Here is a 22,066-nt window from a genome sequence, read left to right as displayed (position 1 = left end):
AACCTAATTCAAGGTCACTAAGATTTACCACTACATTTTCTTTTAAGAGTTTTACAGTTTTAATTTGGATTTTGATTCATTTTGAGTTAAATTTTATATATAGTATAAGGGAGGTAACTCAACTTCATTCTTTTGCATGACAGTTGTCCAGCACCATTTGTTGAAAAAAAAAATACTATTTGTCCCCCATTGAATTCTCTTGGCAACCTTGTCAAAATTCAACTGAACAAAATAGTGATAGTTGCTTTCTAGACACTTCAATACTACTTTGAGGGAGATATTACCTTATGTAGCATAAGGAAAAATCTCTTTAAGGTGACATTTAAGCATAATCCTGGATGTAGTGAGGAAGTGAAGCATATTCAATTCTAGGGAAAGAGCATTCTAAGTAATGAGAACAGCAAGTGCAGAGAACCTAAGGTAGGAATGAGCCTGGTGTATTTGAAGAGTATGGCAAGGAGGCCAGTGTAGCTGGAGTAGAGTGGGCAAGGATAGGAGATGAGGTCAAATGATAAGAAAGGAGAGCTGATAGAACCATAAGGACCTTGCCTTTTACCCTATATGAGATGAGAAGCCACTGGGGGCTTTTGATGAAAAGAGTCATGATTCACTTATTTTTTAGAAGATTTACTTCAGTTGCTGTATGAACCTCTTAAAGTACAGGGAAGAAGGGTTATAGGAGAGACCATTGGGAAGGTTATGGAAAAAATCAAGGCAAAAGATGACAGTAGGATATTAGTGGTGGGGTTTATAAGAAATGATATTTTTTCAAGTATGGATGTGAGACAAAGGAAAAAAGAGTCAACAATAACAATTTTTTGGCCTGAACAACTAAAAGTTTTAGTTGCTTTTTACTAACATATGGATGACAATAGGAATAGAAGGTTTAGAGGTCTGTGTAGAGAAATATGGAGTTCAGTATTAAACATGTTAAGTCTGGGTTATTATTTAGGCAATAAAATATGAACAAGCAATTTGATATGCAGACCAGGATGTGGAAGAGATGTTAGCTATCCTCATTAAAGCTTTGGGAATGAATGATATTAGTACTATCAGTAGAAGAGAGAAGTCTCTCCTAGGACCCTGAGCCCTGGGGCATTCTAATGAGATTAGTGAGGTGGAAAGGAACTGACAAATAGGCCTGAATAAGAAAAACCTGATATCCTTGAAACCAAATGAAGAGAATATCTGGATAAATGACATCTTAGCTGCTGCTAAGTTGAGGGCTAAGAACTTCAGATTTGGCAATTCAGAACTATTTGATACCTTGAAAACTTTTTGTGTAATGATGGGGAAGACTTTACATAGTTTCAAGGAGAATGAAAAGGAAGGAAGTAGAGACAGAGTACAAACTCTTTACGGGGTTTAATTAAAAGAGGCAGGGCACAGATATGTAGCTGGGGGATGAAACTTTTTAATTTGTTTAAGTTGGTGACAATCTTAGAGCAATTCTGTATTCTGATGGCAGTGGTCTAGTAAAACAAAATATGAAATGCTGGAAAAGGAGATGATTACTGGAGTGATGTTATGAAAAAAGCAAGAAAAAATGAGATCTAGTGCACAAATAGAGGGAATGGACTTGGATAGGAGCAAAGATGATTCTTCCACAATACTGAAGGGAGGCAGAATATATAGGTAAACATACAGTTAGAATGACAGATTTGCTGTATGTTGACATTCTTTTCTGATTGCTTTATTTTCTCAGTTAAAGAGAATGCATTATTGTTACCAATTGAGTGTGAGAACAGAAATGGGAGATATTAGAAGTGTAACATGTTTGACTTCATAAAATATTCAGTTTATAGTTTAAACAATAGGCAAGTAAATAACTACAAAATCTGTTCAGTGCTATAGAAACAAATAAGATATTGTGATAGAGGATAAAGGGATTAAGCAGATTTAAATAAGGTGAACTATTTGATCAAAAAGCTAGAAGAAAGGATTTTTTTGTTTATAAAAAAGGATTTTGAAATGTTTTTGCCCCAAAAAAGTGATAAACGCAGGGGCTTGGGCTGTGGCTCAGCCTAGCGTGTGCAAGGCCCTGGGTTCTATCCTCAGCACCACACATAAATAAATAAAATAAATGTATTGCATCCAACTACAACTAAAAAATAAATATTTTTTAAAAGTGATAAATGTTTGTGAAGAGATAGATATGTCTAACCTGATTATACAATGAAATCATGTAATGAAACATCACATGGTATCCCATTAATATGTACAATTTTTGTGTTTTTCTTTATCAGTTTAAAAACAGTTTTTAAATGTTGACATATGAAAAAGCATAAGGGATACAATAACAATTATGCATTCATATTTCTATGACCTAGAATGAATGGATGTTATTGCTATTTTTGCTTTAAGCATTTTTAAGTTAAAAGCAATACAAAGGATCTGGTAGACTTACTACATAATCAATAAATCAGTATGTACTTAATGAATGAATGAGTTCTATCAAACATTAAGGAACAAGCTAGCTTGCCCAGGAAAAGCTCAAGCAATAAAAATTTATATACCTTTAAACTCTGAAAATTTAAAGTTAGGAAAAACTTTAGTTTAATTGCTTACCTAAAGGATGAATCTTCTCTATAACAATCAACTGCTTTTTTTTAAAAAGTCATCAGTGACAGAAATCACTGCCTCTCGAACAGTCTATCTCATTTTCACATAACTGTTAGAACAACTGAATGATTATTACTGAATTTTAGTTTTCCATCTACAGATCTTAATCCTCTGCTTACATTCCAAAAAGAAAATTCACATATATTTTCTGTCCTGCTATGGTACTTTAAATATCTGAAAGCAGCTAGTAAGCTTCCGAAATCTTCTCTTCTTCATACTAAAGATCTCTACTTTTTGTTATTCTACATATGACATTTTTCTTTTAAGACCCTGCTCTATTCTATTTTTTTTAAAGAGTGAGACAGAGGGAGAGAGAGAGAGAATTTTAATATTTATTTTTTAGTATTTGGCGGACACAACATCTTTGTCTGTATGTGGTGCTGAGGATCGAACCCGGGCCGCACGCATGCCAGGCGAGCACGCTACCGCTTGAGCCACATCCCCAGCACCCTGCTCTATTCTAGTTGCTCTCCTCTATATATTTGTTCTTCAATATTCTTCAAGTGTGGTATGCAGAACCAAATGCAACACTTTAGCTATAATCTGATGATTACCTCTTTTCTGCAGCTTAAGTCTAACCTTCCTGGAAGTTCCATTCCAAAACTAAATTTTCAGCTGTCTATAATATTTTAATCTTTTATATTCACATTATTTTTTATTTAAAAATTTTAATTAGTAAAATAGCAGTTGTGTAAACTGCTCTGACTCTGATCTTATCTGACCACATACTGGAGTGGCAATAGTTTATAAAAGGACTTGGGTGAGAACAGTCAATATATCAGTTCCAATAAAAATGCAGATTAGAATGTCTAAAGTTGAGTAAATGAAAATTTAAATGGAGCAAATTAAATATTAGAAATCATATGAGCCTCTCCATCAAACAAGTGAGACCTCCTTTAATAGTCTTTACCATAACCATTTGCAATCACAAGAAAATTCATTAAGATCAATCATATTGTGCAACCCCTAAAGGAAAAAACTGAGGAAATTCATGGGTAATTTTCAGAGCTTCATTATAAAGTTCACACCATTAAGCCACAGCATTCTCTTTGGCTCTTTTACAGTCTGGTACAGCAGATAAGATGTTTCCAGTTCTAATAGAGTATATTAACCCTGCTGGTGTGAAAATGTCTAGAAAGTAGGGGGTGGCCCGTCATCAGATAAAGTATTGCCAGTCCTCCTGGAGTCTTGTTACTACTACTCGCGCATGCGCTCTTTCTCTCTCTCTCTTTTTTGGTGTTGCTGGGGATTGAACCCATGGCCTTGGGCATTTGAGGCAAGCACTCTACCAACAGAGCTAGCCCCCTTCTATTCTTTTAGCTGGGTGTCTCACAGGTTCTGAAGCATTTACTTTGAAAAAATTAGTGTGTTCAAATATAGTCCATAAGGATGTCAACAGATATGCAAATTATCCACTCTTAAATTGGGGAGGGAATGACAAAGTGAAAAACAGGACTCTTCCAATGCTCTGTAATTGGAATGAGTCCAATTTAAATTCCTTAATGAGGATCCATTAATTTGAAGGGACCTCATATATCCAACTTTTCATCTACTGAATTTAATCTTGTAAAAGCTTGACTTACTGTGTATTCTTTTAAGTTATTTCTGAATCTTTTCCCAAGAGTCAACAATCCTCTTAATTTATCCTATAAATATGCATGTCTGTTTCATCTTCATTCATTAATAAATATAATTAAAAGATTGGTTCTAGGCAGAATTCTGTGATATACCACTGAAGTCTTCACTTAGGTTTGCCACTAGTCCTTTAATTGGTTCCTTTTGGCCCATAATCATTTAACTGTATAGGATTAACTTAGTGATAAATTAATCTACCTTACATTTATCAAAATTTCTAAACTAGTACAAGAGCTTACAGTGATCACTGTTCTCCATTTAGTTTTCTCTCAAATTTTCCTTTAGTTTGAAACATTAGCTTTCTTTATTAAAAACCAAAACATTTGATCAAATAATTGACTTTAAAATTTTTAGTGTCCTTTTGGTTTACCTTGAAATCTAACATCAAGGAAACAACATATTCTATGTGAATAGAGATATGGGTTTAAAAAATATTTAAATTATATACTTCAATCTTGGGAACTTGAAATATCACATATTTAGCATAAGTTGTTGATTCAATTCCAGAGTTATTACAATCCTTAATAAGCATTTAATTTGGTAGGCTCACACCACTCTTTCCTAATATATTGGTGATCTTCTAGGAACGAGAAGCACATTAAAATAAAAGTACTATAGGAGTAGCCTGCTCTGAAAAACAGAAATGACAATTTTTAATTATTATGACACAAATTCAAATACCAATAAGATAATTCAGAAATGGTAGACATAGTAATAGTCAGGTTTATTATATATGCTTACATATACAAAACAAAAAAGAAACATTAAAACCATATTAAAAAGAAAGGAAAATTAAATAAACAGAAGACAAAGGTTACATATGTAAGCATTTTAAAGTCCTTACCTCCTCACAGCATCGTCTGCTTACAATAGCCCTATAATCAATTCTATCCCAGAGTTGGTCCCTTAACTTTAAGAAATTAGGGAACAGTTTTCTCCAGTTTTTCCCTAGAGCCCACGGAAAAATTTCATACTTGGATTCTTCCTCATCTTCTTCAACTGTATTAGCCAGATACCTAATAAGACCAATAACCCAAAAAAGAAATGGGCAAGGACAGGAAGAATAGTTAACAACAACAACAAAAAGAAATACAAATGGCTTTTAAACACATATAAGATGTTCAATTTTACTCATAATTTAAAGAAAGGCATACCAAAAATAGAGATACAGGGAATTTTACCTTGTTGGGTTCTGGGTATTTTTGTACTCCTATAAATCTTAAGTTTCATACTGGGATGCAGTTAAGTTACTTGGAAACAACTGGATCCTTCCATGTCCTGATTTTATTATTTCTTATATGTATCTGGAGCAATGTTGAGTCTGAGGCTAATTACTGATAACTACCTGAGGCAAGAACTTCCTGAGTTCTTGAGTTCTTTTCTTAAAACTTCATAAATTATGAATTTTCAGTCTGATTGGTAGAAACAGACATTGTTCCCAGCTTATGTGAATGAATGTTAAACACTGTTTCCTAATATTTTTTAAAATAATCTTTCCCTAGACTCAGGTAGTTTCTGTATACATGAATGGAGATCAGAATTCTGTCAAATATTTGAGAGGGACCAGGCATGCACAGAAGAAAGAAAACAATCCATAATAAGAATAACCAATCAATGAAACCCAGTCCAAAACTAGACAAGGGCATTAAAAGTTAAAATTATGGCTGAGTTGTGGCTCAGTTGTAGAGGACTTGCCTGGCATGTGTGAGACACTGGGTTCAATCCTCAGCACCATATAAAAATAAATAAAATAAAGGTATTATGTTCATCTACTGAAAAATATTTTTAAAGTTAAAATTAATCCATATGCTCAAAAAATAGACATTGAAAATGTGTGTCTAGACATGAAAATACGATGAAACTATACTAAATGAAGCCTGTAATCCCAGCTATTAGGGAGGCTGAGGTAGGAAGATTTCGAGTTTGAAGCCAGAATAGGAAGGAAGGAAGGAAGGAAGGAAGAAAGGAAGGAAGGAAGGAAGGAAGGAAGGGAGGGAGGGAGGGAGGGAGGGAGGGAGGGAGGGAGGGAGGGAGGGAGGGAGGGGAAAGAAGAGGAAAGAGGAGGAGGAATAAGAAGGAGGAAGGAGGAGAAAATGGAAGCAAAAGAGGAGGAGGAGGAAGGAGAAGGAAAAAAGGAGCAGGAGAAAAAGAAGAGGAAAGAAGAAGAAAATTATACTGGAATTAATGGCAGATTAAATTCTATAGAAGATTTGTGAATTGAAGGCACAGAAACTATTTGAAATGACATACACAGAGGAAAAAAAGGAACAAAAATCATGAACAGGGCATCATTTAGATGTGGGATAACCCCCAAAAGTCTAATAAAGGTGAAATTAGAGTCTCTTAAGTCAGTGGGTATGCAGAAAAGTATTTAAAGAAATAATGGCTGAACATTTTAAAAATTTGATGAAAATTATAAATCTTCAAAGCCAAATGGATATGAAGAAAATTATACCAAAGTACATTGCTCAAAACTAATGATAAAAAAATATTAAAAGCAGTCAGAAAAAATATGAGACATGTTAGATAATATAGGAACAAAGTTAAGGATGGAGCAGATTTGCCATCTGAAATAATGCAAGTCCCACAGTTGATTTTTCAGGAAAGATGGGTAATATACAACAAAAATATTACAAAATACATAGGGAACAAGGAATCATGGGCAGAAAATTTAAAAAATACCATGTTAAAATAAGGGGATAATACATCTGAAAAATATCAAAAATCTATAATGTACTTTGGAGCCATATTGGGATCACATCATGATTCTACTCTACATTAACAACTTTTTCATGTTCAGTATGACAAAATCTCTATCACATATGAGGAAGATATCCTCCAACTTGAAACAGATTTCCTTGGTGCAGAGTCCATTTCTTTTGCATAATAATTATGTTTATTCAAGTAAAGAATTAAGAACTTCCTATTATAGTCATTGAAGGATGAAATTAAAAAAAAAAAGATAAATGAACTGGGTGTGGTAAGGAGTGTGTGTAATCCCAACGGCTCAGGAGGCTGAGGCAGGAGGATTGTAAATTTGAGGTCAGCCTGGGCAATTTAGCAAGACTGTCTCAACATGAAATTTTAAAAAAGAATGGGGATGTAGCTCACTGGTAGAGCATTTTCTTAACACTGAGGCCCTGAATTCAACCCTTCCTATGTGGGGAAAAAAAGATACATGTTCTTTGATCTTAAGGAGCAGTTAAGTAGAGGTGGCAAGTAAATATGAAACAAAAAACCATGAAAGAGAATATGGAAGAGTGATAATAGAAGTTCAGAGTGTTATAAGAATATATTGAGGGGCTGGGGATGTGGCTCAAGCGGTAGCATGCTCGCCTGGCATGTGTGCGGCCCGGGTTCGATCCTCAGCACCACATACCAACAAAGATGTTGTGTCCGCCGAAAACTAACTAACTAACTAAATAAATAAATAGATATTTAAAAAAAAAAAAGAATATATTGAAAGGAAACTAAGATTATAAAGAAAGGAAGAGAAATTCAGTTTTAGAACTGTGGCTAAATAGAAAATATAGGAACTACTGAGTCAGGCTATACAAAAAATTATGACTAGACATAGAATGGAAATTATAATTCATGTTATTTTTAATATAGAACTTATAGGGCTGGGGATGTGGCTCAAGCGGTAGCGAGCTTGCCTGGCATGCGTGCAGCCTGGGTTCGATCCTCAGCACCACATACAAAAACAAAGATGTTGTGTCTGCCGAAAACTAAAAAAATAAATTTTAAAATTCTCTCTCTCCCTCTCTAAAAAAAAAAAAGAACTTATAATGCAACATGAGATGCAACCTACAGACTACACACTACATAGTACATGCTGACAAGTGCTTTAATGATAACTTTACAAAACATGTGAAACAAATCCAATTTAAGGCTTCTAGTAAGATTTAAAGTTCCAGGTTTTAAAAAAATTCTCAGGTGAGAAAAAACTATAAAAGATATTACATCAACATACAGATATAATACTGAGACATCAACATATCTGTATGTTGATGTAATAACAGCCATTTAACTTGGTGTCAATGGCTGAATTTGACTATTGGTAAATCACAGCTGAATTTGTACCTCATCTCTGCTTCTTACTAACTTTCATGATCTTCGAAAATAATTAATCTTTCTGAGTCTGTTTCCTCATCTGTAAACCGGTGATTTAAAAAAAATGCATTTCAAGGAGGCATGGTGACTAAACCTATAATCCCACCTACTGAGGAGGTTAACGCAGAAGGATTACGATTTCAAGGCCAACAACTAAGCAACACAGTGAGACCCTGTCTCAAAAAAATTATTTCACAGGGAAAACTAAATATATTAATATATAAAAAATGCCATGGTGCTTTGTATGTAATACTCAGTATTTGCTAATACTATTATATTCTTCCAATTTAGCAATCATCACCAAATTTTAAATTTGAGTTCACTTTTTCCTATGTATTCAAAAGTATGTCTCTTTAATAAATGCAACGATCAGTTTCTTCTAGTCTTATGTCTTTAATAACTCTTTTTTTCTTTAATAACTCTAATTCCAAATTAAAATAGACTTTAGGTAAAAACTTACTCTTTGTTGTTGATAGATACTGTGGTATGTAACCTAAATATTTTATATTTTATATCTGTAAGTTTGATGTTGCATTATATCCAGATATAAGATAGAAAACAAAAAAATGTATATATATATATATTTTTTTTTGTCCTGGGGATTGAATACAGGGTCTCACACATGCTAGTCAAGTACTCTACCAATGAGCAACACCCCAGCCCATACACACACACACACACACACACACACGCACACACACGTACATATACGTGTGTGTGTGTGTGTGTGTGTGTGTATGTGTGTGTGAGAGAGAGAGACTGTATGGTTTTTTGTGTGGTGCTGGATCTCAGGGCCTTGTGCATGCAAGGCAAGCACTCTACCAACTGAGCTATATCCCCAGCCCCTCCAAAATATATTTTAAAATTACATTTCTATTAGCTGAATTCTGACTTATAGATTGGAAAATCACATCATTAAAATCATTTAACAGATCACAAAGTTTACATGAACTAACAAAGTTAATGGAAAACAAACTATATTCCTTTGTTCACTGTGTTCAGTAAAATAGTCAGTGGATACCAAAAGAATTAAACATGAATGACTGCTATCTTATAGACATAGATACACAAAGAGTATGTCTAGACTATTTCCCACAAAATATTCAATGTAAAAGGGCAATGATAGTAATGATTTTTATTGTATATTAACTGGAAATTTAAAAGAGAATCTCCTAGCTTTTAAAAAAATATATTTAGTTGTAGATGGACACAATACCTTTAATCCATTTATTTATTTTTATGTGGTACTGAGGATTGAACCCAGTGCCCCACACTTGTCAGGCAAGCACTCTACCACCCAGCCACAGCCCCAGCAAAATCCTAGCTTCTTTTTTTTTTTTTTTAAAATTAAGTCATAAAGAAGAGAATTTGAGATAAAGTATATGGGAACACTCTGAAAAATGTAAAAGGCACAATACAAACTCAAGAGGAATATTGAACAATAAGTCTTAGGCATGCAGCATGATAAGATCAATGAAAAGAACATAAAAATATCATATTAAGGTAAAAAATGCATAGATTTTATACAGGAAGGTCTATTCAAAGATACCCATAAAGTTTTTTTTTTTTTTGGTTGGTTGGGTATCAGAGATTGAATTTAGAGACACTCAACTACTGAGCCACATCCCCAGTCCTATTTTGTATTTTATTTAGAAACAGGGTCTCATTGAGTTGCTTGGTGCCTCACTTTTGCAGAGGCTGGCTTTGAACTCAAAATCCTCCTGCCTCAGCCTCCCAAACCACTGGCATTATAGGCATGCACCCCCACGCCAGCAAAGATATCCATAAAGTTTTAAACTGCTTCTGTTTTAAATAAATTATCTCATACATTATAAATAACATAAAATCACATCATAGAAAGCATACTTACAGAGCAATAAAGAAATTTATCCTGGTATGCTCATTTATAGTAAATTTAGCTCTCTTGAAATAAACAAAGGTCATAGCCAAAAGATACTATAAGGAAAAAAGTTAGAAATTAACATTTGCTTTCATAAATTGTCCAGATAGTTATATTTAAAATTTTTATAAACAAGTTAAAAAGCATTATCTTTATTATAGTATCAATTTGAGTACTTTCCTCGTTTCCTGTAATCAATGCATGTCAATAGTGACAGTTATTGACCATTTATTAACTAGATAAGACTATTGTGTAAATAATTTTTTGAATTAAAACCCCATTTTTCTAACTTAAAATTCAAACCCATAGATAAGTTGAAGTAATATTAAAATTACTATACATCATTCTTATAGACTCACAAATTATTTTGCAGCATTTGCTTTATTTTTGTGTGTGTGTGTGTACACACACACAATACACTTTTCTTCTAAACTTTTATTTGTAGACATCCATGATCACCTCCCTGCCTTTTTTTCTTGGTGCTGGTGATTATGTATGCTAAATATATGGCATCATGTATGCTAAATATATGCTCTACCACTGAGCCCTGATACTTAATTTTTCAAGTAACTTTCAGGAGTTTTCTAAATAACTCAAGAAATTAGGATAAGATGACTCCACTCCCACGGGGAAAACATATTTTAAATGTATTATTAGAAAGCTACATGGCTAACCTGTTATTAGAACACAACAGGATCTTACTATTCAAATTACAAACAAGTTATAATTGTAATATTTTCTTTCTCATAAAATACCCATTCATCTTATAGTCACAGTATTGGGCACCAAGGTGATTCCAAGTTTTCATGTGACTTCTGGTAAAGGATTATTAAAGTAGTGTTGATACAGTTCTCTTTTCAACTACTGCCCCCTGCTGTCCACAACTTTAATGCATAAAAAAAGCCATAAAGTTTAAAACGATTCCACAGAAACTGGATATTTGATATTAAAACATTACTGTAAATTTTAAAGTGTTAGTGACATTGTGATTATATTTTAAAATATTTATGGATTAAAGGCTAGGATGTCTGTAATTTGCCTGAAGATAATCCAGTCTCAAGGGCAGGGATTTAGAAGAAACAAAAATGGCCATGAATTCATGACTGTGGTAGCCAGATGAGAGGTACCCAGTGGGCCTTCATACCATATGATTTACTTTAAGTTGTATATATTTGGAATTTTCAAAAATGAAGTTTCCAAAATTTAAAATAAACACTTTTCATTTTATCTTTGCCATCTTAAGTGGGAAGTAAAAAGATTCACTTCAATACTTAGTAGTACTTAATCGTAAGCTAAATTTCCAATCATTCCTTTTGTTTACACATTTAAAGTGTGATGTGAAGTTATGCTGAACTGTCAACATGACTGCCTAGTCTAAAATGGCACTTACAAAGCTGAAATTGTAACTATTTAGCTAACTCAAAAAGCATAGAAACAGTTCTCTTTTGTTTATTAAAAGAGCATAAAAATGTGGCATATATACACAATGGAATATTATTCAGCAATAAAAGAAAATAAAATCATGGCATTTACAGGTAAATGGATGGAGTTAGAGAAGATAATGCTAAGTGAAGTTAGCCAATCACAAAAAAAAAAAAACAAATGCAGAATGTTTTCTTTGATATAAGAAAGCTGATTCATAGAGGGATAGGGAGGGGGAGCATGGGAGGAATAGATGAACTCTAGATAGGGCAGAGGGGTGGGAGGGGAAGGAAGTGGGCATGTGGTAATTAATGATGGTTGAATGTGATGATCATTATTATCCAAAGTACACGTATAGGACACGGATTTGGATGAATATATTATGTATACAGAGATGTAAAAAATTGAGTTCTATATATAAGAGTTGTATTCCACTGTTTTATATATAAGTAAAAAAGAAAAAAGCATAAAAACAGCATTGTTCTGAGAATGTAAGTTAGATATTATGTAAACTTGAATAGCCCTAAATAAAGAACACGATAAACTAATTTTACCCTAAAAAATCATTGAGATTTGGTGCGGGGCAGCAGGTGCAGGGGCACTTTACCACTGACCACATTCTCAGGCCTTTTTATTAATTTTGAGACAGGATCTTGCTGATGTTTGTCTAGAACTTATAATCCTCCTGCCTCAGCCTCTGGAATCACTGAGATTATACCTATTTGTTTTATCTTTTTTTTCAATTATAGCTTTCTTTTTTTTAAAACTTTTAAATTTTTATTTATATGTGGTGCTGATATTGACATGCTAGATAAGTGCTCTACCACTGAGCCACAATTCCAGCCCTTGTTTTATCTTAATGATAAAATATTCAAATATTCAAATGTTTAAGAAACTGCTACAAAAGGAGTGAATCTCAAAATATTTTCCCTGCAGCCTGATAAAAGGTAATAATTCTAATAAAAATGTATCAAGTCTATATTGATTCTTGTTTTCAATAAAAGATATAAACTTAGATATAAACTTCATTTAAATCTAATCAATAATATTCACTGAAATCTATATAGTATATTAATTCCAAAAATTAAGGTATAAGGATTTTGTGTTGAAGAAACAATGCAGTCTGTTTTCCTATTCTTAGTAAAATAAGCTCTTACAGTGTTTCATTAAAGTTCTGATGATCTAGTAACATAATAAATGCTAATGATTTATATTGTTACCAAATTTACCTTGTCTGCAATTTTACAGCAGCAGTCCATCCACAAGAAATCTTGAATTAAATCATCATCTACAACAAAACACAGCTATGACTTACCTTTTAATAATAAAATATCTCCTTTTGAAGACTTACTTTCTATATCAGGATATTATAAATGATGCTTAGAAATCCAACAAAAAAGACTAGACCAGTGTTGTCTAAGGTGTAATTGTCAGTAGTTAGCATATTTGCTATAACAAGTACCATACAAAAAGCTACTGCTTTATCTTTTATCTTCCCATCTGATTTGCCTCCCTTCCCTATGTATGAAGCTCAGCTTTAAGGGAGAATGGTGTTTTGTTTATTGACTATCTAATAGCATATTATGTAATTCTAGCTCATCATTTCTTTCCAAAATCAAACTTTTTTTTGGGGGGGGGGGTACTGGGGATTGAACTGAAGGGCACTCAACCACTGAGCCACATCCCCAGCCCTATTTTGTATTTTATTTAGAGTCAAGGGTTCTCACTGAGTTGCTTAGTGCCTTGCCATTGTTAAGGCTGGCTTTGAACTCAAGATCCTCTTGTTTCAGCCTCCAGAGCCACTGGGATTACAGGCATGCACCACTGTGCCCGGTTCCAAAGTACAGTTGGAGATGAAATGATAAGATAATTCAGTTTTAAAGAAATGATTTAATGAATACTTATATTGGTTTTTTGTTTGGTAATTGGGATTGAGCCCAGGGGCACTTAAGTTGCTTAGGGCCTTGCTAAATTGTTGAGGCTGGCTTTAGACTTATGATCCTCAGCCTCCCAAACTGCTGGGATTATAAGTGTTATATCCAGCATGAATACTTTCCAGGGATTTTAGTGTTGGATTTTCTCTTTTATCTGTTTCACTTATCTATGATTCAAATACATATGAAAATATTTATACAAAAAGAGATTCAAAATTTACTATTTATTATTAATATTTAATTTGGGAAAACTAATAAATACTAAAGGTGAAAATACATAATCTCAAAATATATTGGTAGTTTTTAGGATATAATCTAGGAAAATCTGCTTTTTTGCATTCCCCAACCCTTTCCTTTTATTTTTATTTATTTAATTTGTGGTATGGGGGATTGAACACAGGGACACTCTTCCACTGAGATACAGTCCAGCCTTTTTTATTTTTATATTGATAGGGTCTAAGTTGCCGAGACTAGCCTTGAATTTGTCATCTCCTGCCTTAGCTTTCCAACTAGCTGAGATTACAAGGCATGTAGCATTGGGCCCAGCTCATTCTCCCACCCCACATTTTATGTAACAAAGCATAATTCCTTTATAGTCATTTTACATGCTACAAATATCAATGTAATAAAATTTTGGAAAGTTCTAAGAATAACTACTGATTTTCCTGAGAATTAATTTTTGGCTTTTGAGGGGGTGGTACTACGGATGGAACCCAGGGGTACTTTAACCCTAAGCTACATCCTGGCCCTTTTAAAATTTGAGACAGTGTCTTGCTAAATTGCAGAGACTGGCCTCGAACTTGCAATCCTCTTGCCTTACTCAGCCTCCTGAGTTGCTGAGATTACAAGTATGTGCCACCACACGAGCTTCCATTTTTATTTCTTGTTACCAAAGCTAACAGTAGGTATTTTCTCATGTATCTGATGACCAGTTGTCGGTACTAAAGAAGTTTATAAGAAATAATTTTATCCTATACAATTTTAAAAATTTTTTGTGGTATTGGGGATCAAACCCAGGGCCTCACATGTGCTAAGCAAGCACCACCACTGAGCTACGTTCCCCAATTTTTGTCACTGTCACACACACACACACACACTTTTCTAGTTGTCAATGGACCTTTATGTTTTTATTTATATGCAGTGCTGACACTCAAACCTAGTGTCTCATACATGCTGGGCAAATGCTCTACCACTTAGCTATGACCCCAGCCTATGTCCTATCCATAATAAGGAGAAAGGGAAACTTGTGTTAACATTCTAATTCCTGATGAGGGAGCATTTTTTTTTATATCTTCTTCTACTTTTATTCCTTATATATATTTCCTTTTCCTTCTTCTTTTTAAAGATCTCACTTTTTTCACTGGTTTCTTTATATCTTAACCAGCTTGCCTTAATGCAACTGGCTTTCCTCTATAAACAAGGAGAACTGTTACCTATATCCACCAAATTACGGTATCAACTGACTTTATTCATTCCCAAAGGTACTTCCCAGAACCCATGTAGCCTACCCCATTTTCTAATCTGTCTACCTTACTTACCATATCTCCAAATAAAGATTCCTGTTCTTTCTTGGCTAGGAGAAGTACTATAAAGAAGATTATTTTTGCCTATTACAGAATTTATCAGCATAGGAGCATTGTCTCATGATTTGAACAAATTCAAACTCAATTTTATTATGTGAACATGATAAAACATTTGTTAATTTTTTATAATATTCCCAAGATGTAATACTTGTAATACTGAACTTTTCTAGAGAAACCAACATCCATTTGCTTGGTTTTAGCTGTGAAAGTCCTGGGAAACCCTTAAGCCTGGGTTGGTAGCTCCCTTGAGTCTTCATGTATTATTTTACTTTATGTCAAATAAAACTCATGCTATGATCCGAAAGTGCTCATAATCTACATTTTATACACTTGGATTTAAGTAGTCTAGAAGTCAAAAATTAATTAATTTTTGGTACTGGGAACTGAGCTCCATCCCCAGGATCTCACTAAATTGCAGAGACTGGTCTTGAACTTTTGATCCTCCTGATTCAGCCTCCTGAGTTACTGGAATTACATATGTGTACTGCTCATTTTAGTTGAATCTGAATTTTTAATCCATTAGCAAGAAAAGCAATCAAAACTCCAACATTTAAAAAAGACTAGTAAAAACAAATGCAAACCTGGTTGGAGATGGAACATTTGACACAGAAAATAATATTATTCTCTTAGATCTCTATGAAAATGATAAAATATATGTTTATAATTTAACATATTTTATAATTACACTATTAGACATTTTAAACCTACCAAATAATTTAAAGAAAGCAGTCATTTCCTGACGCTGTATAACCAGACAAGGTCCTTTAGGGCGTTTAGATTTGTTATTATATGCATTTTTTTCAGATGCTTGCCAACTATCTTTAAAAATAGGACGCTTCAGATTAATGGTTTTTTTAGGCTGATGTGATCTATTCGGGCCTGATTTTACATGAACAGTGACAGTAGGTGGTGTCTCACAACACATCTGATTGTGCCTCATTTTGGTTCCCCAAGATTCCTGTAAAAATAAAACATTAATTATTTATCACATTCATTCATTTCTATATAAAAACTAATTGAGTAATCTACCGGAAGCAGTCATCTGAACTGTTACTGAACTTGCTATTAAAAATATTATTTGTGATAGTGACTCACATTAGAAATTGCTTTTAGAATTCAGTGCCAGGAAAAGCTATGCTTCTTTTGGGTAGCTAATATACTTCCTCTTCCGAAATAATCAGATACTGTATACCACTTTGCTTCGACTATTCTGGAATTAGAACTAAATTTGAAAGTATAAAAACCATGCTGAGTTCATTATCTATTTGTGGTGTTCTTTCTTCCTGATTTTTTTTTTATTCTGCTTGAACTGGCATAATTTTATTACATGGTTGTTAAACACCACCTCAAATTATTTTATAGAATAAGGCAAACTATCACCAATTATAGAACTTAACTGGTTCCATAATTCTCTTTCCTTTATTATGTTTCCCTCCTCTCCCCCTATTCTTTTTCTTAGATCCTGAGGTCCAACTAAATTGGAGGTAATTATGGAGTTGGAGTGGGGGTACTATAAACTCCATAGAAAGATAAATAGGTGATAAATTGAGACTTGAAACTTGTCTAACAACTAGAACTTAATTACTGATGTCAAGTGTTGTACTGAAAAGCAACCCTTTCCATAAAAATATTGGTAAATTCCTTTTTTTGTTACAGTTGCTTATTCAATAGCATTTATTGGTATTTATTGACTAGTTGAAAATAATTCTAGCAAAGAAATGTATGACAATTTCATAAACTGTTCTATTTTTAAATATTTTGAGTATATGATCATCCTATTGGAATGGCTGATTGTAAATGTATATGAATATACAGTGTTATGATCTAATAAAATCTGAAACAAAGTAAATCCATCAGTATTTAACCATATACATGAACATTACTTTGGTGGTGATTACTAAACATAGATACTAGTTAGTATTACTTCTGTGGTCAGTGTGTTTTTAGGGTACTTGGGAAATGGAGGTATGAATGGGCAAAGCAGTATACTACTCTAAGATCCTAATGAGAACCTCTGAATCCATGACTCACAGTGACCCAGGCAGCCATGCCTCCCTTGGTGTTCAAGGATTTAGGTTCAGATTCTCCTTCCTGACCCTCAGAAATTTCCCTGCTGAAGGAAGGAATGCAAAATAAGATTGGATGTAGTGAGGGTGGAGCAGCACTGTCCAATATAATGAGAGCCACATATATAATTTTACACTATTTTAGAACCACATTTAAAAAGAAAAGACAAACCAATATATCCAAAATATCATTTTTAACAGGTAATCAATGTAAAAATTAAGATATTTTACATTCTAAATCTTTGAAATCTAGTGTTTTTTTAATACTTATTTACAATTATGGTGCTTTTTAAAACAATTTACATGAAATGTAAATTAACAGTTCACATGAAATATAAGTCCTATAAAAATAAAGTTGTGTATAAGGGAAACTATTTTATACTCCTTCACTTTTTCAATTTAAAGTAAAAAATTCTTCAGCTGCACCAGCCACTGAATAAAGACATAAGTGGATAGTGGCTACTGTATTAGATGCCACATTACAAAGAACTTGGAGGAAGAAATTATCCTTAATTGGTTCTCTCCTATTTTGATTCCCTCTCCTCCCCCATCCTTTTTCCTAGATCTTATCTTAAGGTCCAGCCAAATTAAAAGTAATAATGAAATTGGAGTAGGGGTGCCATAAACTCCATACAAAGATGAATAAGTGATAACATGAGCCTTGAAATGTGTGTAAGAACTTTCTGCTCTTTCCTACCCACTTCATCTGGGAGACAGCTGGAGGCCTCATCTGCATCTTTTCTGAGTAAGAGCAGCCTTATATCTAGATGGAAAAAACTAGTAGTCAGGCTTCTCAAATTGGGTTGGGTGGTGTGGGCTAGGCTCAGAGGTGGGATGTACCAGAATACAGAATAGCTGTAGCACATCTTTCAGGATATGAGTTTTATTCAATGGTAAATAGTTGTAAGTAGTTTTCATATAAAAACAACCATGGATAAATCATGAAATACAATGCAATTTTTCTATCACTCAAAAAGGCAAAATATCATGCTTACAGTAGGCCTCTTTACATTAGTCCATTAAACCTTTGGTTATGTATTGGGATATTTAATATAAAATTTGAGAAAAACAAAAGAAAGCAAATATCTGAAATTCCCAAATAGAGATACACAGATGTTAATAAGCAAACTTTGAAAGGAAAGTTGTGGATAAAGGGCTTAAGGCAAGGAGATATCAATGTTATAGTCTCAATCAAATTCACCTCAATTGTGCTTTTTGTTTAGGTATATCAAGAGAAGAAGAGTTCTGCTTGCAAGTAAGAGGAAAAGAATGAAAGGCAAATCTAAATATGGGCCATTTTTTGAGGGCAAGAGATAGGCAAAGAGGGGGGAATAGAAGAAACTATTGCTCCTATAGTAAAATTCTTTAATGAATTTTTACATGGGTTATACTAACATTTAAAAAAATCTTACCAAGGTGCTGGAGAGTGGCCAAGAGGTAAAGCCCTTTGGCATGGTGAAAGGTATGCACAAGAATGCACAAGGTCCTGGGTTCAATCCCCATCATCTCAGAAAAGCAAAAGTAAAATTCATATTTGAATAAAATATCTGTGATTTAAAAGTATATTTTGTAAATATATCTCATCAATTCTATGGGTATCTGAAATAATTCTTCTCTGGCACAATGTGCACAGAATCATACAAGAGAAGCAGAGTAGTTTGGAGATTCATTTGTCCATATGATCTAACAGCAAATCCACTGGCAACTCAAGTAAGGGCAGTCAGGTAAGTTTCAGCTGCCTTATAATTGCAATCACACACTGAGCACTTGATAATGTGACAGACATAATCTCATTTAATTCTCAAAACATCTCAGTAAGTTGGGTATTTTACCTTATTTTCTAGATGAAAAATTTGAGGTTTAGAGAAGTTAGGATATTTGCCCATAAACCATGTAGTGATAAAAGTAGAACTTGGATCCAAGACTATTTCACTCCAAATCTCATATTTTTTAACTACTAAATAACTATTTTAAACATTAAATGAAATCATTGTCAAATACTTGACATACAGTTAGCATTCCAATGTTACTTATTATCACCTTTCGAGGAAAACATAAACCTAGTGATAATGCAAACAATATACAAATTTAGTTCTAGCATTTGCAGTCTAACTGCACACAATAAATTGTGGCAGTGGCTTCTTGTCTTTGGGGTGTATGTTGCCCATGCTAGTCTCAAACCCCTCAAATAATTCTCCCATTTCAGCCTCTGAATTAGCTTGGATTATAAGCATATGCCACTATACCTGGCTTCATTTAAGGTTTGAGTTAAGCCACTACTATGAGGAAGAATCACTTCTGGGGGGTTGGGGTTGGGGTAGAGATTGAACCAAGGGCCTTGTATATAATAATCTTTTTGATAAAATAACTTAAGAATCTTTATTGAAATGACTACAGCATTTCTATTCATAACCAGCATTATCTAATTATTGAAAAATACAGCAAATACAGGAAAAATATTCTGGCAAATTGCTGGAAGTTTTGCTACAGTTATTATATCTCCACAATTTTGATGATTTAAATTTTTCAATTTTTAATCTTCTAATGGTTATAAAGGCTTTTGACCTCATCCAACTGTTAGATGCTAAGGCATTGTTTTCAAATATTTATTTTTTTAGTTAGGTGGACACAATATTTTATTTTTCATGTGGTGCTGAGGATCGAACCCAGTGCCCTCACGCATGCTAGGTGGGTACTCTACATGTGAACCACAATCCCAGTAAGTGCTAAGGCATTTTAAAAATAATTAATTGGCACAGCTCCTCTGATGAATTCAAATCTGATTAGAAACTGTATTACATATAATACACTTCCATGTAGTGGTAGGAGTGAATAGAATATTCAGCTGAATAGAATTAAAGTTAGAAAATGAGGCAGGAAGCATGAACATGCAATGATTAGAAGAAAATGAACAACAGCTAGAACAGTATTCAAATAAGTGGGATTTTGTTTTGTTTCTAAAGAGAGGTTACTTAAATCGGTCTAAACGCAAAAGGGACTGGTTCAGAATTTAAGACTTGATTGCGTCTCATTAGCTATGTGACCTTAGGTTATTTAACTTCTGGAAGCCTCGGTTTCCTCACTCATGATATTGAAATAAAAGCACTTAGGTTTATTCAGAATCCAGTAGATAGTAAGTACTCAGTAAAAATGACACATTAGGTATTATCAATAATACTATATTTTGTAGAGTCTGAGAAAAGGAACCACATGGGTAATACCTAGCACAGTGCTGAATGCTTAGCAAAAACTGTAGCAGCATCATTTTTGTATCTTCTTTACCAGAAAGGGTGTCTTTCAAGGAAAGAAGGGTTTGAATATGAGTTTGAGCCAAGTTTCACTTCAAGTACTAAATATATTTAAATGTTAAAATTCTTACTGGTAACGGAATTCGCTGGTATTTGGAAATATGCTAGTTATGGAATTCGTAACTACACGTACATGTTCTCAATTTCATCACAGCATATCTGTCTCTAAAGAATGTACTTTACCCTCAGTATTTTGTTTTTTGTGGGATGGAGGCACTGGGGGTTGGACCCGGGGCGCTCTACCCCTGAGCCACATCCCCAGCCCTTTTTTAGACAGGGTCTCGCTAAGTTGCCCAGGCTGGCCCTGAACTTGCGACCCTCCTGCCTCTGCCTCCCGGGTCCCGGGGATCTCAAGCGTGCGCCTCTATTCCCGGCTACGTCACAGGCCTTTCTAAGGACTAGAAGCCAGGTGGTCCCCAGTCGTACTGGAGTCTTGTAAGAGGGCAGCCGCCTCACTGGAGGTAAAGGCTAAGGCACAGCACGGCGCCACCACGGGCCGGTGCTCTGGACTCTGGAGCGGACGCCGGGGCGGGGGTGCGTGTCCTGGGACCCGCGGAAGAGGGGGAGGCAGGACTCACCCCAAGACCGCCGCCCCCGTTCCGGGGAAAGGAGGCGGGCGGACGCCCGGCCCCGGGTTTCTCCCTGCGGCACCCGGACCGCCTACGACCCCGGTGAATGAGTGCGGGGACGTCTCCAGCCCCCGGTCCCTCCCACCTGGCCTTTCCCCGTCTGGCCCACCTCCCCGAGCTCCGCACCAGCACGCCCGCCCCGCCCGGCCTTCGCCCTGTGGCCCCCAGTCCCGGCCTCCGGGACGCCGCTTCTCCCGAGCCCCTGGCCGCAGGCGCTGGCGTGAGCTCGAGGCCGCGAGGGCACCCGCGGAATTCACCGGTGCAGGGGTGTGGGACGAGGCCGCGGCGCTTGTTAGGGGGCAGAGACGCGGCCACTTTCTCACACAGGTGGGCGGCGGAGTGGGCCGCCAGCAGCCACCGACGGGCCAGACACAACCAAAACTCTCCGGAGGCTGGTCTGCCGGCCCGACCGCGCGGTTCGAGCAGAGATACCTGCGGAGACCCGCGAAGGGTGCGCCGCCCGCCTCTGCCTCAGCTCCCGGCCTCGGGCGGTTGTGCGCAGGTCGCTCGACACCTCACCACCTCCTAGCAGAGCCCCCGCCCGCAGCCGGCGGCGCGTGGCTCGAGGGGCCAATCAGCGCGCAGGGCCGGCCGCAGGGCGGGGCTGACGCCAGCGCCTCGCCACGCCCCCGCCTGCGCGGACCCTGGCGGCCCATCCCGCTTCTACCGTTATCCCGCAGCGGGGCAAGGCCCCGGCACGGCTCGAGGCACCTCCTAGTTTGCCCTCTTTTCCAGCGACACACCCCCAAATCAGTCGGTGTTGAGACGGTTAACTTCCCCCAGCCAGACGGTGCGGCGCTGCAGGGCTGGGGCCGCAGTTCTCGTCCCTACTTCGAGAGGTTCCCGGGAGAATG

The 22,066-nt window shown here is 35.7% G+C and overlaps 1 protein-coding gene across 1 annotated transcript in view; it reads right to left on the bottom strand.

Moving 5' to 3' along the window:
* The window catches only part of Spdya (speedy/RINGO cell cycle regulator family member A), a 35,310-nt gene extending 13,585 nt beyond the window's left edge, over positions 1-21,725 (bottom strand). Inside the window, exons 1-5 of the mRNA XM_026411873.2 lie at positions 21,645-21,725; positions 15,918-16,167; positions 12,922-12,980; positions 10,241-10,326; positions 5,102-5,273 (exon numbers count right to left, since the gene is read on the bottom strand). Of these exons, the coding sequence (XP_026267658.1) occupies positions 5,102-5,273; positions 10,241-10,326; positions 12,922-12,980; positions 15,918-16,149 (549 nt within the window). The 5' untranslated portion in view covers positions 16,150-16,167; positions 21,645-21,725. The remainder of the gene's footprint in view (positions 1-5,101; positions 5,274-10,240; positions 10,327-12,921; positions 12,981-15,917; positions 16,168-21,644) is intronic.
* Positions 21,726-22,066: the final 341 nt, after the last annotated feature.

This window comes from Urocitellus parryii, chromosome 12, assembly GCF_045843805.1.
Source record: "Urocitellus parryii isolate mUroPar1 chromosome 12, mUroPar1.hap1, whole genome shotgun sequence".
In the NCBI taxonomy this organism is placed as follows: Eukaryota; Metazoa; Chordata; class Mammalia; order Rodentia; family Sciuridae; genus Urocitellus; species Urocitellus parryii.
Note: the sequence above shows the minus strand (reverse complement) of the source record. Positions and strands in the feature narration are given on the sequence as shown.